Raw genomic sequence first — 18543 nt, 5'->3', positions numbered from 1 at the left:
AAGCGGTTCAAGTCCTCCAAAGATTGCTCAAATGATACCCAAAGAGAGGATTTGATCCTTGCATTACGCTCCTGCTTTGAATTACCCTAGCAATGAAGAACACATCATCTCAAGTTGATACCGACAATCGAAGTGTAGACCAGCCTGTTTTCGGGCTCAAAGATTGTGTTCTCACCGCTTGCCTACTCTTAGCGCGTTCATGCCGCTGATAAGTGATGAGGCAGTGCCCACCCGAGTTTCAACTTTTGGGGCTTAGAAAGGCAAACAAGAACGGCTGACTTCCCTTTCCCGTGCCGCCAGGCTATCTGTTGGAAGCTATGACAGAATCTGCCTATACCAAAGCACGGTATCAGGTCAACGGATGCATACTGAACGCTTCGATAGGTCTGCTAGGGAATCTCGAGAGTGAGCTGGAATGTATCACCACGGCTTGAATGATGGTAGGAGTGTCTTTGTGCGGGAACACCGAGGGTAGCCTGGAAGCCATGGATCACCACCACCACCACGGCTCGACTGAGGGCGGGAGTGTCTCTGGGCGGGAGAGAAGGAGCGGTCTATGCGGGAGCGTTGTACTACGTAGCACATAAGACTGCTGATCTTGAAAGGATGAAAGTAGTATAAAAACCTCTCATCGGCATCCGTTTTCTATCAACATTTCTCCCATCAGCGTCCAATCGACCCTCGACCAAAGAGTCCTCAATCAGACTGGAGAATAGAAAATCATGAAAGTAGAAGCATCAAACCAGCTTCTCGTGCTAGCATTAACACTATGCGGAGTCAATTCCATTGGAACTACAGAGCCCGACGGAACTCTGGACCCTGCAATACCCCCCAGCTTTCTCGCTCCGGATGGCGAGATTACAGACCCTACCATACTTAATCCAGCGCCAGAATTCCCTGCTCCGCTTGATGGAACGCCCAATATTTCAAGTGGGTCGCTCTAGGTTGGAGTCGCAAATACTACACATTGCCTTTGCTGACACGAGATATTAGTCGTGGCCCAGTCGAAACTGAACGACTTCCTTCTCCTCGAGCAGTATGCAGCCGCCAGTTACTGCGACTACAATAACAACTATCCACAGGGCGGGCGGAGACTTGCCTGTGACAACGATGTGTGCCCTGACCTGGATCCGCTAGACCAGATCACTGAATATGAGTTCGTTCAGTGAGTGTTTTCCACGCGCGAAATACGGATTCGACCAGGCTAGATTGCTTACATTATGCATTTTAGTCCTCCGGGATTTTTGGGTTGGAGTTCAACGGGCTACATCGCTACCGACAATAGCAATCATCTTACAATCCTCGCTTTCCGAGGCTCACATGATGTTGGGGACTTCATAAGAGATGCTCAGCTCGTAATGACATCGACCGGTCTTTGCCCTGTAGTCTGCCTAGCTCATTCCGGCTTCTGGAACACCTGGAAACTGAGCAGCAATGATATCATCAATGCTCTTCTGCCCGTTGTCCGTCAGAATCCTCAAAATCGGCTGATGATTACTGGGCATAGCCTTGGTGGTGCCCTTGCTACTTTAGCAGCGACCGTTCTACGAGGTCCCCCCTACAATCTCGAATTAGATTTGTATACCTTTGGGTAGATACTTCCACTGACCAATGTGAAATCCAAGAGAAAGCTAATAGCAAGTTTTTGACAGGTCCCCGCGAGTCGGAAACTACTTCCTCGCTCGGCACATTTCTAGACAGGGGATGGGAAATAATTACCGTGTATCCCACATTCACGATCCTGTACCAGGTCTGCCGCTCAAAGGCTTGCCTCCCTTCGGCTATTTCCATGTCTGGCCGCAATGGTACATCACTTCAGGCAACAATGTTTCTGTGACTGTCAATGATATTGATGAGTACAACTGGAATGAGGAAGCCATGGCTACCACGGATGTTGAGCCACCGGCCGGCTACGATACAGACGTTACTACGGCTTTGGACATCCCAAATGTTGCTGCGCATTTGTGGTATTTCCGTCAAGTCAGTGGTTGCACCTTGACAACGCCTCCGACGGCTCCTGCGACTTTTCGCCGACGTCAAAGAATAAGGCGCCAATGAGATCGGGAGGTAATGATACAGTAAAGTTGACTAGGGTGTCATTGTCGGCTGGCGTGGATTGTTCAAGAGAAAAGGACCTTATGGCAAGTTGCCAAAGTATTGATCAGCTTTGTTTGCGCTTTCAATTCATGTTTTCTTTGTATTCCGTGTAAGACCTTCTTTGTGCAGAAATTCAGCCACAATCTGAAAGTATTTGAACGATAGCAGTATCTAGTCTGTGCCCCTCTTCTAATTTCTGCCCCTATTGACCTGTGCCATCTCAATCTTCGACTTCAAAACTCCGAAAGCTTTTCCGAAATCGCCATTTTCCGCCAGCATGTTCATAACAAATCTGCCATTCTACATCCTCAAGCTAAGTCACAAATGGCGTCAGCTGACCACAACAAAGGACTCGAAAACAAACTCTGCGAGTTCATATTCCTCAACAAATTCACATGAAGGTAAACAGACAAACCACCGCTCATAGCGGACTCGGAAGATCCTCCTCACTCCCTAAGATTACATGGGCATGGAGGTGAGAAGAACTGAATGAGAGCGCACAGGTACAAAGAAAGTTGGTGATGAAGACAATGGTACAATAGAGATGGCAAGCGGCGAGTACTCCCCCTCTGCCCCAAACCTTTTCGATCAGTCAATCGATGTACCTAATTCAATTCCTGTCCCGTCACCTTTCTCTCAACATGTCCACTGAGCCCGCGAAAACACAAGTCCAATTTCGCATTCGTGACCGCACACTCCGTAGCCGACCCTTGTCTCACAAAACGTACCACCCTCGCCTCACAGATTAGCCGGCCTCACCACCGCCATCCCCAGCAGCTCCCCATCATCACTCTGCAACACATGCAGACGCCTGAACTCAAACCCCTCCCTCGCCATCTTCAACGATATCCCCAACAGCACCGACAGCGCCTCGCTGTACGTGATGCAACGCATCGGCGCATTTTCCGAAAACATCTTCAACGTGACCCGGCCGTACGTCATCTCGTAGCTGTACGCGATGGGCCCGTCCCCGTGTTCGTGGATCAGCGTCTCGAAGTGCAGTTTGGCGAGGGCGAAGCAGTCGGTGACGTCGGTTTGGGGCAGGAGGGGTGCGAGGTGCGGCGGGGTGGCGAAGTCGAGGGTTATGTCGGTGTTGGGGACGGGGAAGGGGTTGGGGATTGGATTGAGGGTCAGGCTGTTGGGGAGGGGCTTGGTGAAGGGGAGGAGGTCTGTGATGTTGAGGATGCCGGTGGTGCTGGGTGTGGCGAGAAGAAGAAGGAGGAGGAGGAGGAGATAGGCGGGCGGTAACATGGTTTTGGGGGAGGGTATGAGAGATGGGAGAGATGTAGTGGAGATAAGGTTCCAGAACAGCACTTTCTGCTCAATGGCATAACCGGTAGGGTGCCAGTACAGCGCGTAGCTTCTCCCTAGTGGAATGTCGCTTGTACGGGTACAGGTATATGGATATCACGGATCCTATCACGTACCCACATCCGCCAAGATATCGCTGGATGAAGACCGAGCCGAAAAGCTGGGGTCTGGACAATGGCTGGCAGCCTCGAAAAACTGGTTGAATACGAACTAAGCATTTACGAGTGATGAGTGATTATCATGCAATAGTGTGTTTTATCCCAAAATTTTCAGTTTGGAAGCTTCTTTGCGCGAGCCAGGCTCTGGAAAACCACATCACTACCTTAACCATGAATCGTAGCCGTGCAAGCAGGCAAGAAGAGAGCATCAAGTCTAACTACCTTATCTGCTCTCCAGTTGAGGGCGTACAGGTGAGAAAGGAAGCAAACCTGTTGAGGCTCTGTGACCTCAACCGCCCCGGGAATACTTCTGAAACCGAGACATGACACCGTAATTTTTGGTATCCCTCTCTTCTTCCCGTATCAGAGCCTGATCGATCCTGCAGACTCTCTCGCTCTCCGAACGAACACTGATACAATCTCCAATTTCTCGTGTCTCTCGCATAAAGATCTCCGCTAGCGACTGCCCAGCCAAGAATTCTGTCCGGAGGGCTGTGAATGCTTCTTCCAAGTGCAAGGCGTCTTGATAGGTGTTGCACCATGTGTCGACCGCTAGAATATACCGAGCTTCCCATTGCTCTGCTCTCTTCTCAGCATGTTCCAAACCCCAGCGCATCCGCTGACGATTTTCGATAGCTACCTTGAGCTCGTATACAAGAGAAGCGAAGACTATTTTCCAGTGCTTGTTGGGGGCGCTGGTGTGAGTTCGCCATACTTCTGCTATTTCTTGAGAAATGTTGTTGACATACCTTGACTGATTTGCAGTAGCATTGGCTTTGACATCAACAAGGTCCCAGGCCTGTTGGAACCTGCGCGCAACCTCTTCGGTGCACCTCTTTGCGTCGTCGCAAGCAAGTGCCGCCCGGGTGAAGTTTTCGGAGAGGCGTTTCATGGCAAGTCGGACCTCGTGGAGTGGTTCTTGGTTGGCGAGAATGTAGTTCATGTTGTCGAGAGAGGGTTTTGCGAGCGTGCTCCGGATTTTGACTAGAAATGCGAGCATTTGATCGTAGGACGCCACGGGTTTATATACCGCATTTCCCGGAACCCTAGAAGTGCGCCGATCGAGACCGTAGATCTGTTGAGGTACTTGGTCAAGATCCGACATGTTCGATGCGCGTGGTTGTGATAGGGTTGGAAGCAAGCGTTGGAAGAAATGCCGGAGCGATACCATCCGGTGACCTTCATATAAATGGCCTGTGACGAGACGGGCACAATGAATTGATTTTGAACAAAGACATTGATTATAAAGAAAAAGAAGACAAGTCTGCATAGTAGCTTCCTGTGACAATGAAACGACGATAATGGCTTCCTTTCTTGATTGAATAACTACTCTTCTCTAGGAGATCACCTGGCACCAGGCATGATCTTAGAGCGAATCTGGATAGCGAGACGCAACCGAACTCATACTGACTTACCTTGCCTCCTCTCGGACACTGCCTGCTCATCTCTGAGTCTGTACTCTGCTGCTTCCTTTTCCGAGTCTCGCAGCTCCTCGCGCAAACTTGTGAGGCTGTCGAGAATTTATACGAGATGATACAGGAAGACGGAATCCAAAGTGGGCTTTCCAGTTTTGTGCATTGCTCCTTTAGTTCCAAAAAAAGGTGTAAACACAAGAATATTTCGGCGTCCCAGACTGCTCTGAGGGCAGAGTGAGGGGCTTTAGTGAAGCGAAGGAAGAGCTAGGAGAAACGTTTTTTCGTTGCGTACAAGTATGTTTCACAGGCTTAACAAGATATCTGGCCTCGCTGTGTCAAACCAGTCGCCACAGTGGGACTGGGGGTGAGTGGGTCACATGATATGCCCCTGTTTCAGCCTGTTTCAGGGCCTTGTCGGGACCCCTGCAAGGGGTAAGAGACAGGTGTCCAATCCGAGCTATATAGCCACCTGTTTTGCACCTGTCAATGGCTCTTCATTCTATTTCGTCTCTTTCCAGAGCCATTGCATACCAGTCTACGACCAGCTCTGGAATCTATCTTCCCTACCTGCATACACTCCAGCCATCATGGCCGCCAATACAGTTGACGACCGCCCTCCATCATATATGAGTCAGGACAGCCAGACATCCACCCTCATCGACAGACCAGATCCTTCCATTTCCGGCTCTCTCAAACCCAATCATTCAACACGTGCCTCGAGACTCTCCTACGCAACTTCGCAGGGCAGATATTCTATTCTTGAGTACTACGAGCTCACTTTTCCTCTGCTCTTTTCGCATGATGGCGTAAAGAAAGCTATCGTTGTCGCCGTCGACGAAGAGTGGGACACTTTGCTCAAGGACGTTCAACGGATCTTCAGTACTAGATTCAGCAATCTGAGCAACAGGATCAAAGAGCTGCGTGTTTCCTGTTCAGGGTCTCTTAGCTTTGGGGGGAACGGTGATGTGTTGCATGATGAGAATATCACCGCAATGTTGAGATATCTGAAGTCTAGAAATGGGGCGGACATGATCTCGGCTAAGTGATGGCATAAGTTTTGTATGCGCGGGGCAACAGGTAGACTGATAGCAATGAACGTGCAATCGAAATTGCTCGCAGAATCCATTGGATTTGGGGGGTGCGCTAGGCTGACCTTCCCCAACTTCGTCTTTTGACGTGGAACCTCATCTTCTACAGCAGAGAGAGGAACGTCCCAGCATCGGCCATGTGAAGCAAGGCACGGAGAGTCAAGATTCCGAGACCGAGTTTACTGCTTCAATTGCGGCACTCGCTGCGAGTGGGACGTCGGATGAGGCAAGACTGGGATCGAGTGGGCGGCTTCGATATGGAGGTTGGAAAGTCTGCACTATGGAGGTGAGTTTGAGAGTGGAGGACAGAAGTTTGCCTTATGACTCATATCATAAGCCGGTGCTAAGCCCTCGACAATGATATGAGCGGAAAGACTTCCGCTTAATCCTTCCACTCTTGTGCAGCGTACGGATCGCCTCTTCCTTAAATCCGACATTTATGAATTACAAATTAAATAAGAATGCTTAGCAAAGCTAATTTAGCTCCGCCTCCGACTTTTTATTAACGCTATTCATAGAAAATTGTAGAGAATATACGTGCTACTTTTATACTAGCTTACTTTATATTTTTAAAGCTTCTATATAGCTTAAATACGAATACGATAGTATTGTAATATCTCGAAATATTGTTAATTCTTATTAAACGATTAAAATGAAGAGAGATTTATTAGTATACTTATACTCTAAAATAATTAAATTAGAGAGAAGATTATAGAGAAGATAAAGGATTTTAATTAATATTACGTAGTATTTTATTATAACTACTCTATTATCTCTATAATTAAATACTCTAAATCTTATTTAAATACCTTAATTTCGCCGTTAAATATATAGCCTATAGTACTCTACTTAAAATACTCTATCGTAAATCTATTACAGTTATTAATATCAATTACATATTTTTACTCTTATTAATATACCGTCGATATACTAAAATAGATATCCGTAGCTACGACTTTAGATTACTAATAAAATTTAAGTAAGAGTTAGATACGCTGACGTACAGAGAGATTCTTTTTAAATAATAATATCGTGTTCGAAGTAAGGACTAACAATATAGCTATTATACGTTTAAGTTAGAGATAAAATATTAGAAAAAGTATATATATCTACTAGCTTTAATATTACGAATATCTAATTAAGATAGTAAACGATAGTGGCTATTATAAGAGTGACAAATACGTTCTCTATAATTTTCTATAAATAACGCTAACAAAAAGTCGGAGGCGGAACTAAATCAGCTTTGCCAAGCATTCTTATTTAATTTGCAATTCATAAATGCAAGCCTCGTATTCCCAGAGGTCGAACTGCGCCACGCCGCTCGGCGTTTTCCCAAGAAAATGTTTGAGCTGCAATACGCACGCAAATCCCTACATGCTCGTCCATCCCCGCTCGCACATAGAGCACCTTCTTTGCAGAAGTCTCTGCTGCGCAGCTGGAAATTGCTATCCACTTTGTCTGTATTCCGTCGCCTGGAGTACGCGATCGACGTATCGTGATGTTTGGCCAATCCTTGGGCACTGCTGTTGGTGTTGGCATCTCCATCTAGACCATTTTGCTATTTGGTCTCGGCCTGTCTCGTTCGCGGACATGGTTACATTGCAAGATTGGGTCGTCCGTGACTATGATTATGCCATGAAGATTGTTCGACGTCGGGAGGATTCCAAATCGATGCTATACTTATCTTTGTTTGTAGAATTCGTACATTTGGCAGAGTAGGATACATCCAAGAACTGCGCTATGTACAGACTGAGCCATGTGTATGAAGGTAATCGAAAGCTCTGGACAATCCAAACATATGCGCTAGACCTGCAAGAACTACTGCGACGTGTAGCACTTGGTGGCTGTTCCCGTAGATGTCGTATCTCAGTGGCCTCAACTTTTCTGGAACCCGAGCAGCATAGATTACTGCACCCATCAGATTGAACAGAGCCACAAGGCCCATCCAATCAAGACTCATGCGCCGATTTTGTACGGTCCAGCCATGTAGCAAGATACCGTGCATTACAAAGACGACGGCGGAAAGCCCAAGCCCAGCGTACATGGCTGCGCGGTAGGGCCGAATGTCAGGATGTCTGAATCTGGGGTGCAGCGTTGCGACTACACAAAGGGTCGCGAGGGTAGAGACATTGGCCCAGTAGATCTTTTGGAGTCGAGAATCGCAGTAGAAACCATAGTAGATGCTCGGAATGGTAGATCCCCACATTAAGATCACGATTCCGAGATAATCCAGCTGGTTCCCGAACCTTTGCACTTCTGGGCTGTGGTTGCTGATGATGTGATACGTTGCAGATAGAATGAAGCAGATCGAAACGCCATAGAAGAAGGTGGAAGAGACGAAAACATCAGCTTGAGTTGCCAAAGGATAGCGCAGGTATAGAGCTCGATAGTAGTATATTGGTGCTGTGAGAAACGTGGCTGCGCCAATGACGTGCGAATATATGTTGACAGTCTCGTTGTGGACATATCCTAAACTCTCACAGCAACTTTTGAAAGATCCAGTTGCTTGTCGATAGCCTGATAGAATATACTCGTTATCTTGCTGCCAAGAAGGGATTTCATGCCAAGATTTGAGACGTCGAGCCCCTTTGGCCGTGATTGGGGTCTGGGGAGCTTCTTTTGAGGATGCCATCTTCCTTGGACGAGCCATGGTTGATGTTGGATGCTCACAGCACAGGGGAATAAAAGGATGAAGGTGGCTGAGAGGATAAGTATAAAGTTCCCCGTACCAATGCAGCCCAATCCATGGCACCTGGACTGTACACAAAGCCTAGAACTATATCAGACTCTTCCAGCCGCTTTCAGAGCACTGCGGCCTCTGGATGTCAAGATAGTGGGATGGAAAGGAGTAAGAGATAAATAAGGTAGCTATTTTGTCGGCCCACGAGGCTGAGCCGCGCTTACCGCACTCAGCCTAGCTTAGCTGCAGCCGAGCGCGTATCGGAACATAGAGCCTTGGCCAAGGCCATCTTCTCCTCCTCGTTTTCCATACCCTCGTGATTTGATCGCCAGGGATGCTTGCGCTCGATCATCAACTCTCTCAAAGTAATTGCACGGCATTGAATTATTTAAGGGTCTCGCGCTCGTCCTTATCGCCATAGTATCGAAAGACGAAACACTCACGGAGACTGTTTTTGTGGGGGCTGCTTCAGCCCCGCGGTCTTTCATTGGCCATCCAATACCTTGGGACCAAACCCAAGAAACCCGTGCAGGGTTTCAACGAAAAGATGGTGGGCATAGCCTCTCTGAGATCTCGGCGCCTAAGGCCCAGATCTCCACCCACGATAATGTGGATTGCTGCGATTCTATCTAATTTTTGAGTTGCGAGGTTGTGCGAGTAGTTTCTGAAAAGCAGACCTGGCCTGAAGAAGCGATGGAGAAGGCTCTCATTTGGATTCTGTACGCGGAGTTCTTATAGCGCGGATAGGGTCGAGATCAACCTTTAAGCCCGGAAAACGAAGAGAGCGCTGATGATGCGTGATTGATCAACGACCCCTTGGATGTAAATGTTCTGCCCGTGACGCAGCAAATTCTGAGAACAATGTGACCTAATTCTTAGCTTTACCTTTACAATGGCACAACGGGGTCTGGTCTAGAAAGATGCGCCGACTCTGGAGGGTTCGCATGTGCAGTACATCGGCGTTCGCGGTATTGCTATTCGTAAGCACGTCAAGTTAATTTCATTGGGAATATGTTGCATGAGCTCTGTAAGTAGATTAAAGTTACCGCTCGATAATCGCGTGTAGGAAGGAGAAGGATGAGGAAGAGGAAAATTCCGATTACGTAGTATAATGTAACGTTTGATGTTGCTCGTATTTGTTGCTGCCACGTTGTGGAGACTATTACGATTACGACTGCGAAAATAGAATGACGAGTGATTGCTCCTTCATCATCCCGCAGGCGTATCGAGAGGGCAGAACGAGACTCGAGCCCACAGCAGCGGGGTTTCGTTGCATGTCATTAGCCCACTGTGACATACTTCGTCTACTCACTGCTTAGCAGAAGAGAAATAATTTTGTCTTCGTGTCTTGTCTTCTCCACGACGCCAAATACGTATACAGTAGTAATGGTGGAAAGATGTCAAGGGACTGAGGGACCTCGGCCACCGCCGATCCCCCATCGTCCCATCTCGAAGCCGTTCAAGCCGGGTTCCTACATCACTGTAAGCGGGAGCTGATGATACCTTGCTCACGGAATACGATCTGCCGGATCCTACTACTAAAAGCGTGTAGGGATCTGCGCCATACGTTGTGCACACCAGGAGCTCTCGTCGTCTATGGCGAAATCTTTGACAGGTCCTGCGCGCCTTTGCAAGGTGTCTAGACTGTTCCCAGCCTCAGCCTCAGCCTCGGCTTCCGGCTCACGATCTGTGTTCCCGCGGATGCATACTCCATGCAGGGTAAATCTTGAGGACTCACAGCAAAATCCCGCACACAACTGAATAACGGTCAGCCACCTAGGTTGAAACGGCAACCCACCTGAAAATTGGTCACCCACCTCTACCATCTTCTAGTTGCGATTCTTCGATAATTTAGAGGGAATGGTCTCCGAGCCGTCAATGCCACCTTTGCATTCAGCTTGACAATCTTACTTGCCTGCTATGTGTACGTGCCACGAGTCTGCAGTCGAATTCATCGATGACGACTCTCTAACCATGTCCAGCCTTCCTTTCCTTCCTGCTTTTCCTTCAATTCAACCTGTCATTCATTTCTTGTTTTGCGATGTCTTCCATTTCCATATACGCGAGCGAAGCACCCCAATGCTATGCAGCCGCCATAACCACATACGTCATGGCGGTGGTAGCTGTAGCGTTGCGATTGTGGGCGAGAAGGCTGATGAAAGCCGAAATCTGGGTGGATGATTGGACTGCAGTTGTGGCACTAGTGAGAGATCACAATAGGCACACAGACCCCATCGTCCTCCAGGCGCTGACTCTTCTGACAGTTGCTCGCTACTGGTTTCTTCACCGTTGTAATCGTCTGTAAGATTGCCAAAGTCTTCGTCAATGGGGTCTTGACAGATTACTAAAGAAGCATACAATAGGGCTCCACCAAGGGTTTGGGCACCACTTCGAAATTCTTCCAAAGGATTATATAACCACTTTCGGCAGGAATTTTTTCACAGGAGAAATTCTCTACTTTCTGACTATCGGCGTCGTCAAATGTTCCATTTTGGCATTTTATTGGAGGCTCTTCAGAGCCTCAATTCGTGTTCCGTGCTGTATACTGGGAGCTGTCACGATATGCTGGGAGATCGCCGTTGTAAGTGCCTTCATCGGTTCGAATGGTGTTTCGCTGACCCAAGAATCACAAGCTACTGATTACCGTGTTTCAATGTACTCCGATCTCGGGATTTTGGAATAAAGATATACCCGCAAAGTGCCTCAACACAAAGTATTTCTTTCTCGCCAACTCGGTCCCCAACATCGTGACGGATCTTGCACTGCTTCTACTGCCGGTTCCGTACATCTGGCGCTTACACGCGACAACCTCGCAGAAGATCGCATTGGCGGGTACGTTCATGCTTGGTGGCTTGTAAGTCGTGAGATTCCCATACAGTATAACTCTGGCAGTCATTTTCCTAACCCAAAATCAGTATTACAGTGATCTCGATTGTTCGCCTTACAATTATCGCCAAATTGGATACCACTTCCCCGGATGTAGACTACAACTCCGCAAGTTTGGTTAGTTGGAGTCTTGCCGAGAGCAATATGGCAATCGTGGCGGGTATGACGTTCATGTACACGCTACACACGATAGAGCTAAACAGCGTCACAGCTTGTCTGCCCTCTCTTCGACCAATTCTATCCCTTATTATCTCGGGTGAGCCAGACCCCCCTGTACGGGGCTCCAGAGGCAAAGCCTATGGTAGATCTTGGACACGAGGTCAGCCCTCAGCAACTTTTCAACCCCTTGGACAGCCAACAACCCCCAGTGACAGTCAGCGCAATTTCATGTCTTTACCTGATGCGGCATACGGCTTCTCGGGTATACAGCAACTTCATGGAATCGCGGGTACAGACTCACGGGGACGCAAAAATGATGACCAAGAAGACATTGAGATGCAGACGGCGGGCCGACGGGCTAGGGATGGGATTGAGGTGCGGACCGAAGTGACTGTGCATTCGACAAAAAGTAATGAGGGCTAAGGTATAAATGATACTGGAGGGACACATTTTCGGTACTGGACATTTTCTACCATTGGGCTGCGGTTATTCTGTTTTCTCATGTCTTAAGTGTCGGTTTCGACCAATCAAATCTGGTCCTGGCCGGAAGAAAAGACAGCGTCGTCTCTCCGGGTAATCAGTGAGCGGACAACGTGTGCCACAAGATTGACAAGTGACGAACCCTCCTGCTGTGGGTACAGATCAAGCTTCTTCCTCTCCATGCGATCGCGGGACTATGGAGGAACAATCAGTGGGGAATCAATCACAGGAATAACAGTAGCATCAACCATCAACGCAATGAAAATCATCACAGTGTCTACAGCATAGCAGCAGCTACCACGCATGCAGGATCCTTCTCCTCTTCTTCTTCCTCCTCCCCCTCCATTCTACACGTGTTCATCGAACAGTAAATCCTATCTACTCAGAGTCCATGCGGCATATTCATCCCGAGATCGACCCTCTGTGCCTACGGGTAGCAATACTATAAACACAGACACACAATACGGCTCCGACCACCGTCGCGTCTCTTTCCATGAAGCTCGCCCCCCTATGCAAAGTTTTCACGCGTTGAGAATGCAAAGACAATTATCGCCGTACTGTCACCTCCATCAGTCGACTTTTGCATCGTCACACCTTGAATTACGATTACGCCGGCCACACTTGCAGTGAGCCTCCGCAGATTGGGTAGAGGCGCGAATCAAAACCATGCCATACCATATCATAGAACTGGTACTGAGGTATGGACAGAGGGCGAGCGAAACAGAAGATCTCACAGACTCGCCTCGTTCCGGCGCTTGGGACACGCTTTTTTGCGCCTTTGGCTCCCCATCTCAAAGTTTGTGGATCTTCTAGCAAGTATGAGTTTTTTCTATTGGTAAAACCAAGCCTCTGAGTTCGCCGTGCATCAAGCTGTGCATGTGAAAAATCCTAGGAAGCATACATCGTCTGATCCAGACGTTCCGCAAGACGCGTGGCGCTCTCGCCCCTATCATAAAATGACCAAGCAAATGGTGACTGCCTCTGAGATGATAATCGTGAGAGGCCTTGTTGGTGTATCTGTGTTCCGAGCAGCCGACGATCAACAAATGTCACCGAGTCGCTCTCAAAAAGCCTCCCCATCCTCGGCAAAGACTGCACCGCCAAGTTTCGAGCTCAGTCTCTGAAAAACGCCTCTTCTTATTAGTCATACCCGAAGGCTCCTTTTGCAAATGAGAATCATCAAGTGACTGGGTTTCCTCGAAAGATGGAGATAGATCATGCGACGTAGTGTCTTCAAGCGATGGAGGCTTCTCAAGTGACGAAGGAACCGCTTCAACTAGCCCGAGCTCCTCAAGCGACGGCGGTTTTTCAAAGAACGTAGATTCTTCAGGCATCCGGAATTCTTCAGTCAACGCTTGGAAACTGATGCAACAGCCCGTCCCGAGCCTGGCTTTGTCGATCCAAGAAGCTTGGTACCACCAGAGAAGGTGCGGGCTGAGGGCCATCCAATCCAGCGCTTCTTTCAGCTTGACCCCCTTTTTCTCTCTCATAGCCTTACGCAAGATCGTTGAGCTGATGTCGTTGTATTCGGCCCTGGAGTCAACGTCTTCGCATTTCACAAAGCGCAGAGTAAGTGTCCGGCCTCCCACTTCTCGTCGGCATGTTATGACGGCTTTCAGTTCCTCTGTTGCTTTGGCAACAATTTTCTCTGTGGCTTTTTCCACGTAACCAGGACCTGTGCCGGGATTTCTCAGCGTTGAACAGCCAATGTGAATGGATCGTTTTTCCTACATACCATCGTTCAACATGCCCAAGGCTTCTCGTCTGCTAACCGTCTTCATGTACTCCAACGCATAGCGTGCCATTGCCCTCGCATGACGCCGAAGTGCGTCCTGGTCAACACGGATCCTTCTCCACTTGGTGCATCCGGAGAAATCTCTCAGGCGGCCCGAGGAGCGTTGAAAGTCAGCCGCTCTTGCCGCATCACTCAAGATGACTGTCTTACAACCATACGCGGGGCCAGGAGGGCTGCTAGGCGATCCTATACCGGCGCCGTATAAAGGCACGAACTCAAGTGAAAAGCCGTCTTTCTTGGTCACTAGAATGAGTCGCTCCAAGAAGGTCGTAAATGGGGTCGTACTGCTTTCGTACACCCACGCCCATGATGGGAAACACAGATCTTGCTTCCATAAAAGGCATCTCTCATCTCTACCGAACATGAATGTCCCATCTGCTGCTTGGACCTTTTTAGACACGCTCTTGTCGCTCGCGGGGATAATGATGGCGGCTATGATGTTGAGATCATGGACCCCACGTAGAAACACATGCTTGAGGAGGTGCAGATGGCCTCGATGGGGTGGGTTGAAGGATCCGGGGTAGACTAGAATCCGATTTGTTCGGGTATTGTCGAGCATCGGTGTGGAGTGAAGCGAGTCAAATATTAGATTCTCTGGAGGCGAAGGTGGATACGTAGTCACTCTTGGATCCGGACATGGACACACTGGCTGCTGACCGGAGACTTGCTCGATGTAAAGTGCCAGTGGCGACATGAGTAGAGCATGTGACATGTTAGTTATGACGGATCAGATCGGCGTAGTGTTCATTATTCCGCACTAGTACTCGCGAAAACGAGGAAATTATAATTGGAAAAGTCAGGGGTCAATGAGTCGTGCTGGTGAGTGTGTTGAAGAAAGGAATATTCTAGTTGACGAGGAAGTACTTAGCATTAGAGTATTGTGTTAATGGCTCATGAACCCGCGATTTTGTGGTCAATTGGCTCAAACGCATCTGCTGGAATTCGTGTGTTGCATGTGATATCAGTGGGGGTGATTTCTTCAACGCGTCTGATATGTTGTACTCATAGTTTCGGCAGGTGCAGGGCAATTTTTTCGGGCAGGACTTTCGGAAAGGACCCATTTGTCTTGGCGCAAAGTTCCATTTTAAACCTGCATTGATTGACTTCTTCACATGCACAAGATCGCTACGGATCGAGCGCCGTCTTACGCTTCGAGTGTCTTCGCTCTGCGTGCAGAATACATGCTTCTCGCTTTCTCAATATTTGTTCTTAAGTATTTGGTGACTTGGTTCCTCGATTAGGCGATCACCAGTGAGTGGCATGTGGAAGGCCAGATCGGTTCCACGGGTTGAAAGAGTAGGGGTATCACCACACGAGCCGTGCGAAGATTGTATTTTCTCCCTGTATGAGACAGCGATCATCTCGCTACGATAGTATGAAGTGGTCTTCATCTTTGTTATTGCGTGCAAAGAGAGAAGGAATCTTGACTTAAGTATCGTTCGAAGCGGGAATATGGTGTGAAATTGTCTCCCCCTTTTTTTAGGTCAAATCTGAAACGAACTTTCCGGTTTCATTGACCAAAGATGCCAAGAAGGCCTTGGTCGATATTGCATCGAGAAAAAATGTAAAGCGTTGGCGGTTGATCGAAGAAGCACAACATCAAATTAAGGCTGATTTAGAGGGTCAGGACCACTAATGGCGGAAGATATGAGGTAGGACATCGAGACGGTACGTGAAGAGCTTGAAAGCCAGCAGAAGATGGAAGATGGAACAAGATATAGGGCATACAAGAGCCTAGGGTAGAATAGCAACGGAACGAGCGAGAAGCCCCAACCATCCTTGGACCGAAGAAGTCATATCCGGGCCAACGACGTTTGCAACCCAGAACATCCGCTAAATGCCCCGTACCGTGGCCTTCTCAGCAGAACTGCTGGTCCTTCTTCTTCTGCGAAGGATTCACGCTAGGCCTTCTTCGTAAGCGAAAATCAACGCAGGCTTCCCTAGCTGCCAGCACCATGGATGCAAGCTAGTGAATAAAATCTATAGCGTGGAACCAGGATACAATCACTCCGGTCCCTCGTTGGTCCCCACCACGACGCTTCAAGAGCTTCTATCGCAAGTCTTGGAGTCGCAAGAAAATCGTTGCTCTCTCAGTCTGAATTCCGTTTATCATTATCCGTGACGACTTCGCGCTTGATACTGCAGATACCTTTTATTAGCCGGGCTTGATACTGGCCAATCGATGACGCCGCTGCTGGGGTGTGCGTTGACAATCATTTCATGAAACACATGCTACTAATTCTGACACACGGATCACAGGCGATGGCTGCACTCTAGTTCCAGCCTACACTGAAGTTCTAGTAGATGACACCAATGGATCGTGAGTCTAATGTATGCTCGCAGCGCACTCTCCGCTGACAAGATTGAACAGAGACGAAGCCGAATGTCTGTATGGTCTTCACGGCGTATTCAATATTGTCAGCATTCATATCGAATTACATATGCGTCACGACTTCGGGCTCTTCTATCTCGATCTCACCGCAGTACTCGATCACGGAAACAGCTACGGCGAGTCCGATCTTCTTTCATTGAACCGCTGCATCACAAATGAAAATTCTCTTAGATTTCGATAGCTGCGACGTATTTTCGACGACTGCCGAAGGCGCAAAGATTATTGACATTGCGGCTCCAGCAATCGTAGCGAGCCTTCTGTCAGTAAACACGTCTTCAACATCGAAATCATCGCCAATGCTAATGTCGTCACTACCAACGGCAAACCCCACGCCACTATCTAGTCCTGGGAAGACACGCAACCTTATCTTCAAGAAAAGGCCGAGTTAGAAGCTAAAAAAAAGGCAGAAATATGGATTGGAGGCTCGAGAGAGAAGATATGAAGTAGCGGTCGCACGAGAAAGGTAGGAGATGTCGGCAGAAGAGGGAGAGGGTAAAATACGGACCATGTAAGAGCGAAGAGCCGAGGAACATCCACTAGAGCTTGAAGTACCCCGATAAGATCGAAACATGCACCTGTGAGACTTCCTGTTCTGGTTCCCAGAGACGCCCACAACAATTAACTTCTAGGCAAGACGAGAGGAGTTCACTTCGCGCAAAATTTTCAGTCATGGTTGGACCTGAACACCTCGGCCCAGATAATGACCTAGCTCCCTGGAACAGAGTGTGCGCTTCCCTTCATGAGACTATGACTATGGCGGTGCCAATGCGAAGAATTCGTCTAGGGTGATATTCGAGTTTTCCTTCTTCCCAACACCAATTTGAGTGAACTACTCGCATCCGAAGAGGTATCGCGATTCTTTCCGTCACGGTCGCACTGCACAGTGTCGCATTGGGTTCGATGGCTGGTGGAGGTGGGCGTATTACTTTTTCTTTCGGCTCGTAGTCGTCGAGATCTGCTTTCCGATGAACAAAATGCTGCATAGAAGCATTGCCCTCTCCTTTCACTCAACGGCCTTCATAATCTTCCGGGAGTCTTCTCTCCCGTATGTAATCTCCAATAACATTGCCATCATGGAGTCGATCAAACGATCTGGTGCTTGCCAGTCCTGGCCAGCCCCTCTTCATGCTGGCTTTCGGATTGGCGCGATTCTGTCTGTGTTTCCGATACGAATGAGTGCGCGGGATATTTTACATGGCGGGCCTACAGAAAGGCACCTGTGACAGCCCACTCGCTAAAAGAAAGACACTTACTCGGTCGTGTGCTATTGTGTTATATACATGGGCGCTGATGCCCCAACTTTACAGCGTCGTTGCGTTCACCGTCAATATCAACTTCAACATACTCTATACCCTCACTGGTACTCTACTCGTCGTCATGAAATTTCGCTACCAATCAGCTTTCTAGCTAATTTTCCAAGTCATTTGTATGTATTTTGAATCCACGACAAGAATCAAAATGCTTGCAATGAAACAGCTTCAGCGTAAGGGAATCCCCTGTCTACGCGTGCGCTCCAACAAGCAGGAAGTAAAAGCTGTTAATTGAATTTACGACCACAACCAGGAATGTCGAATACCCCATCAGCGCATCAGCGTACACTCAAAGTTCTGGCTGAGGAGCTGTACAAACTCTCAAGTAGAACACAGCTCGTACATTGGACCCCCTGTCATCGAGCTTTCCTTTGTTGAGTTCTCTATCGATGCACCCGAGCCCAGCTTGTTGTCGTTTTTGGAAGCAGGGGCTTGTCAGGCCTCAGAAAATTTTTCTTTCAAACGAGAAGAACCTAGTCATGAACAAAAGTCCACGAAACTATCCTTGCAAAAGTGCGAAGAAGCGAAAGATCTTCCCCGTGTCCGACTTCGAACATCTACCCTCCTCAAAGACTGGAGCCTTCCCAGCCCCTTGTCCAGTGCAACTTGATGCATCCGAGCAAAGGCTGAGCGGTGTTGCCCATTTGGTTGTGTAGATGTGAGTTCGTGGTCCGCCTGTCCCATCCTGGAGTCTGCTCCACCACCCCGTACACACACTTTCCCCACGCCTCCATTCTCGAGTGCTAGCCAGGAGTGCTCTAATGGTCCTATT

The 18543-nt window shown here is 48.4% G+C and overlaps 8 protein-coding genes across 8 annotated transcripts; 3 read left to right on the top strand and 5 right to left on the bottom strand.

The window, feature by feature from the left end:
* Window positions 1-722: 722 nt before the first annotated feature.
* On the top strand, window positions 723-2058 carry HO133_006286 (uncharacterized protein; the record flags this gene model as incomplete). The annotated part of the gene is made up of 4 exons (XM_037297184.1): window positions 723-930; window positions 994-1165; window positions 1232-1591; window positions 1653-2058. The coding sequence occupies 4 exons, from the start codon at window positions 723-725 to the stop codon at window positions 2056-2058; spliced, it is 1146 nt and encodes a 381-aa protein (XP_037147309.1).
* A 228-nt stretch (window positions 2059-2286) lies between these two features.
* HO133_006285 (uncharacterized protein) lies at window positions 2287-3348 on the bottom strand (the record flags this gene model as incomplete). Its single annotated transcript, XM_037297183.1, has 2 exons — window positions 2287-2397; window positions 2857-3348. 2 exons carry the CDS (start codon window positions 3346-3348, stop codon window positions 2287-2289), a joined length of 603 nt encoding a protein of 200 aa, XP_037147308.1.
* A 507-nt stretch (window positions 3349-3855) lies between these two features.
* HO133_006284 (uncharacterized protein) lies at window positions 3856-4671 on the bottom strand (the record flags this gene model as incomplete). Its single annotated transcript, XM_037297182.1, has 1 exon — window positions 3856-4671. One exon carries the CDS (start codon window positions 4669-4671, stop codon window positions 3856-3858), a length of 816 nt encoding a protein of 271 aa, XP_037147307.1.
* An 897-nt stretch (window positions 4672-5568) lies between these two features.
* On the top strand, window positions 5569-6027 carry HO133_006283 (uncharacterized protein; the record flags this gene model as incomplete). The annotated part of the gene is made up of 1 exon (XM_037297181.1): window positions 5569-6027. One exon carries the CDS (start codon window positions 5569-5571, stop codon window positions 6025-6027), a length of 459 nt encoding a protein of 152 aa, XP_037147306.1.
* A 1670-nt stretch (window positions 6028-7697) lies between these two features.
* On the bottom strand, window positions 7698-8719 carry HO133_006282 (uncharacterized protein; the record flags this gene model as incomplete). The annotated part of the gene is given in 2 exon segments (XM_037297180.1): window positions 7698-7802; window positions 7820-8719. 2 exon segments carry the CDS (start codon window positions 8717-8719, stop codon window positions 7698-7700), a joined length of 1005 nt encoding a protein of 334 aa, XP_037147305.1.
* Window positions 8720-10859: 2140 nt separating this feature from the next.
* Window positions 10860-12217, top strand: HO133_006281 (uncharacterized protein; the record flags this gene model as incomplete). The annotated part of the gene is made up of 6 exons (XM_037297179.1): window positions 10860-10952; window positions 11014-11050; window positions 11113-11330; window positions 11383-11603; window positions 11665-11795; window positions 11847-12217. The coding sequence occupies 6 exons, from the start codon at window positions 10860-10862 to the stop codon at window positions 12215-12217; spliced, it is 1071 nt and encodes a 356-aa protein (XP_037147304.1).
* A 104-nt stretch (window positions 12218-12321) lies between these two features.
* HO133_006280 (uncharacterized protein) lies at window positions 12322-12620 on the bottom strand (the record flags this gene model as incomplete). The annotated part of the gene is made up of 2 exons (XM_037297178.1): window positions 12322-12468; window positions 12573-12620. The coding sequence occupies 2 exons, from the start codon at window positions 12618-12620 to the stop codon at window positions 12322-12324; spliced, it is 195 nt and encodes a 64-aa protein (XP_037147303.1).
* A 703-nt stretch (window positions 12621-13323) lies between these two features.
* On the bottom strand, window positions 13324-14781 carry HO133_006279 (uncharacterized protein; the record flags this gene model as incomplete). The annotated part of the gene is made up of 2 exons (XM_037297177.1): window positions 13324-13949; window positions 14010-14781. The coding sequence occupies 2 exons, from the start codon at window positions 14779-14781 to the stop codon at window positions 13324-13326; spliced, it is 1398 nt and encodes a 465-aa protein (XP_037147302.1).
* Window positions 14782-18543: the final 3762 nt, after the last annotated feature.

The sequence above is a fragment of the Letharia lupina genome, assembly GCF_014066315.1.
Source record: "Letharia lupina isolate WasteWater1 chromosome Unknown contig_24, whole genome shotgun sequence".
NCBI lineage: Eukaryota > Fungi > Ascomycota > Lecanoromycetes > Lecanorales > Parmeliaceae > Letharia > Letharia lupina.
This window is presented reverse-complemented; position numbering and strand designations above follow the sequence as displayed.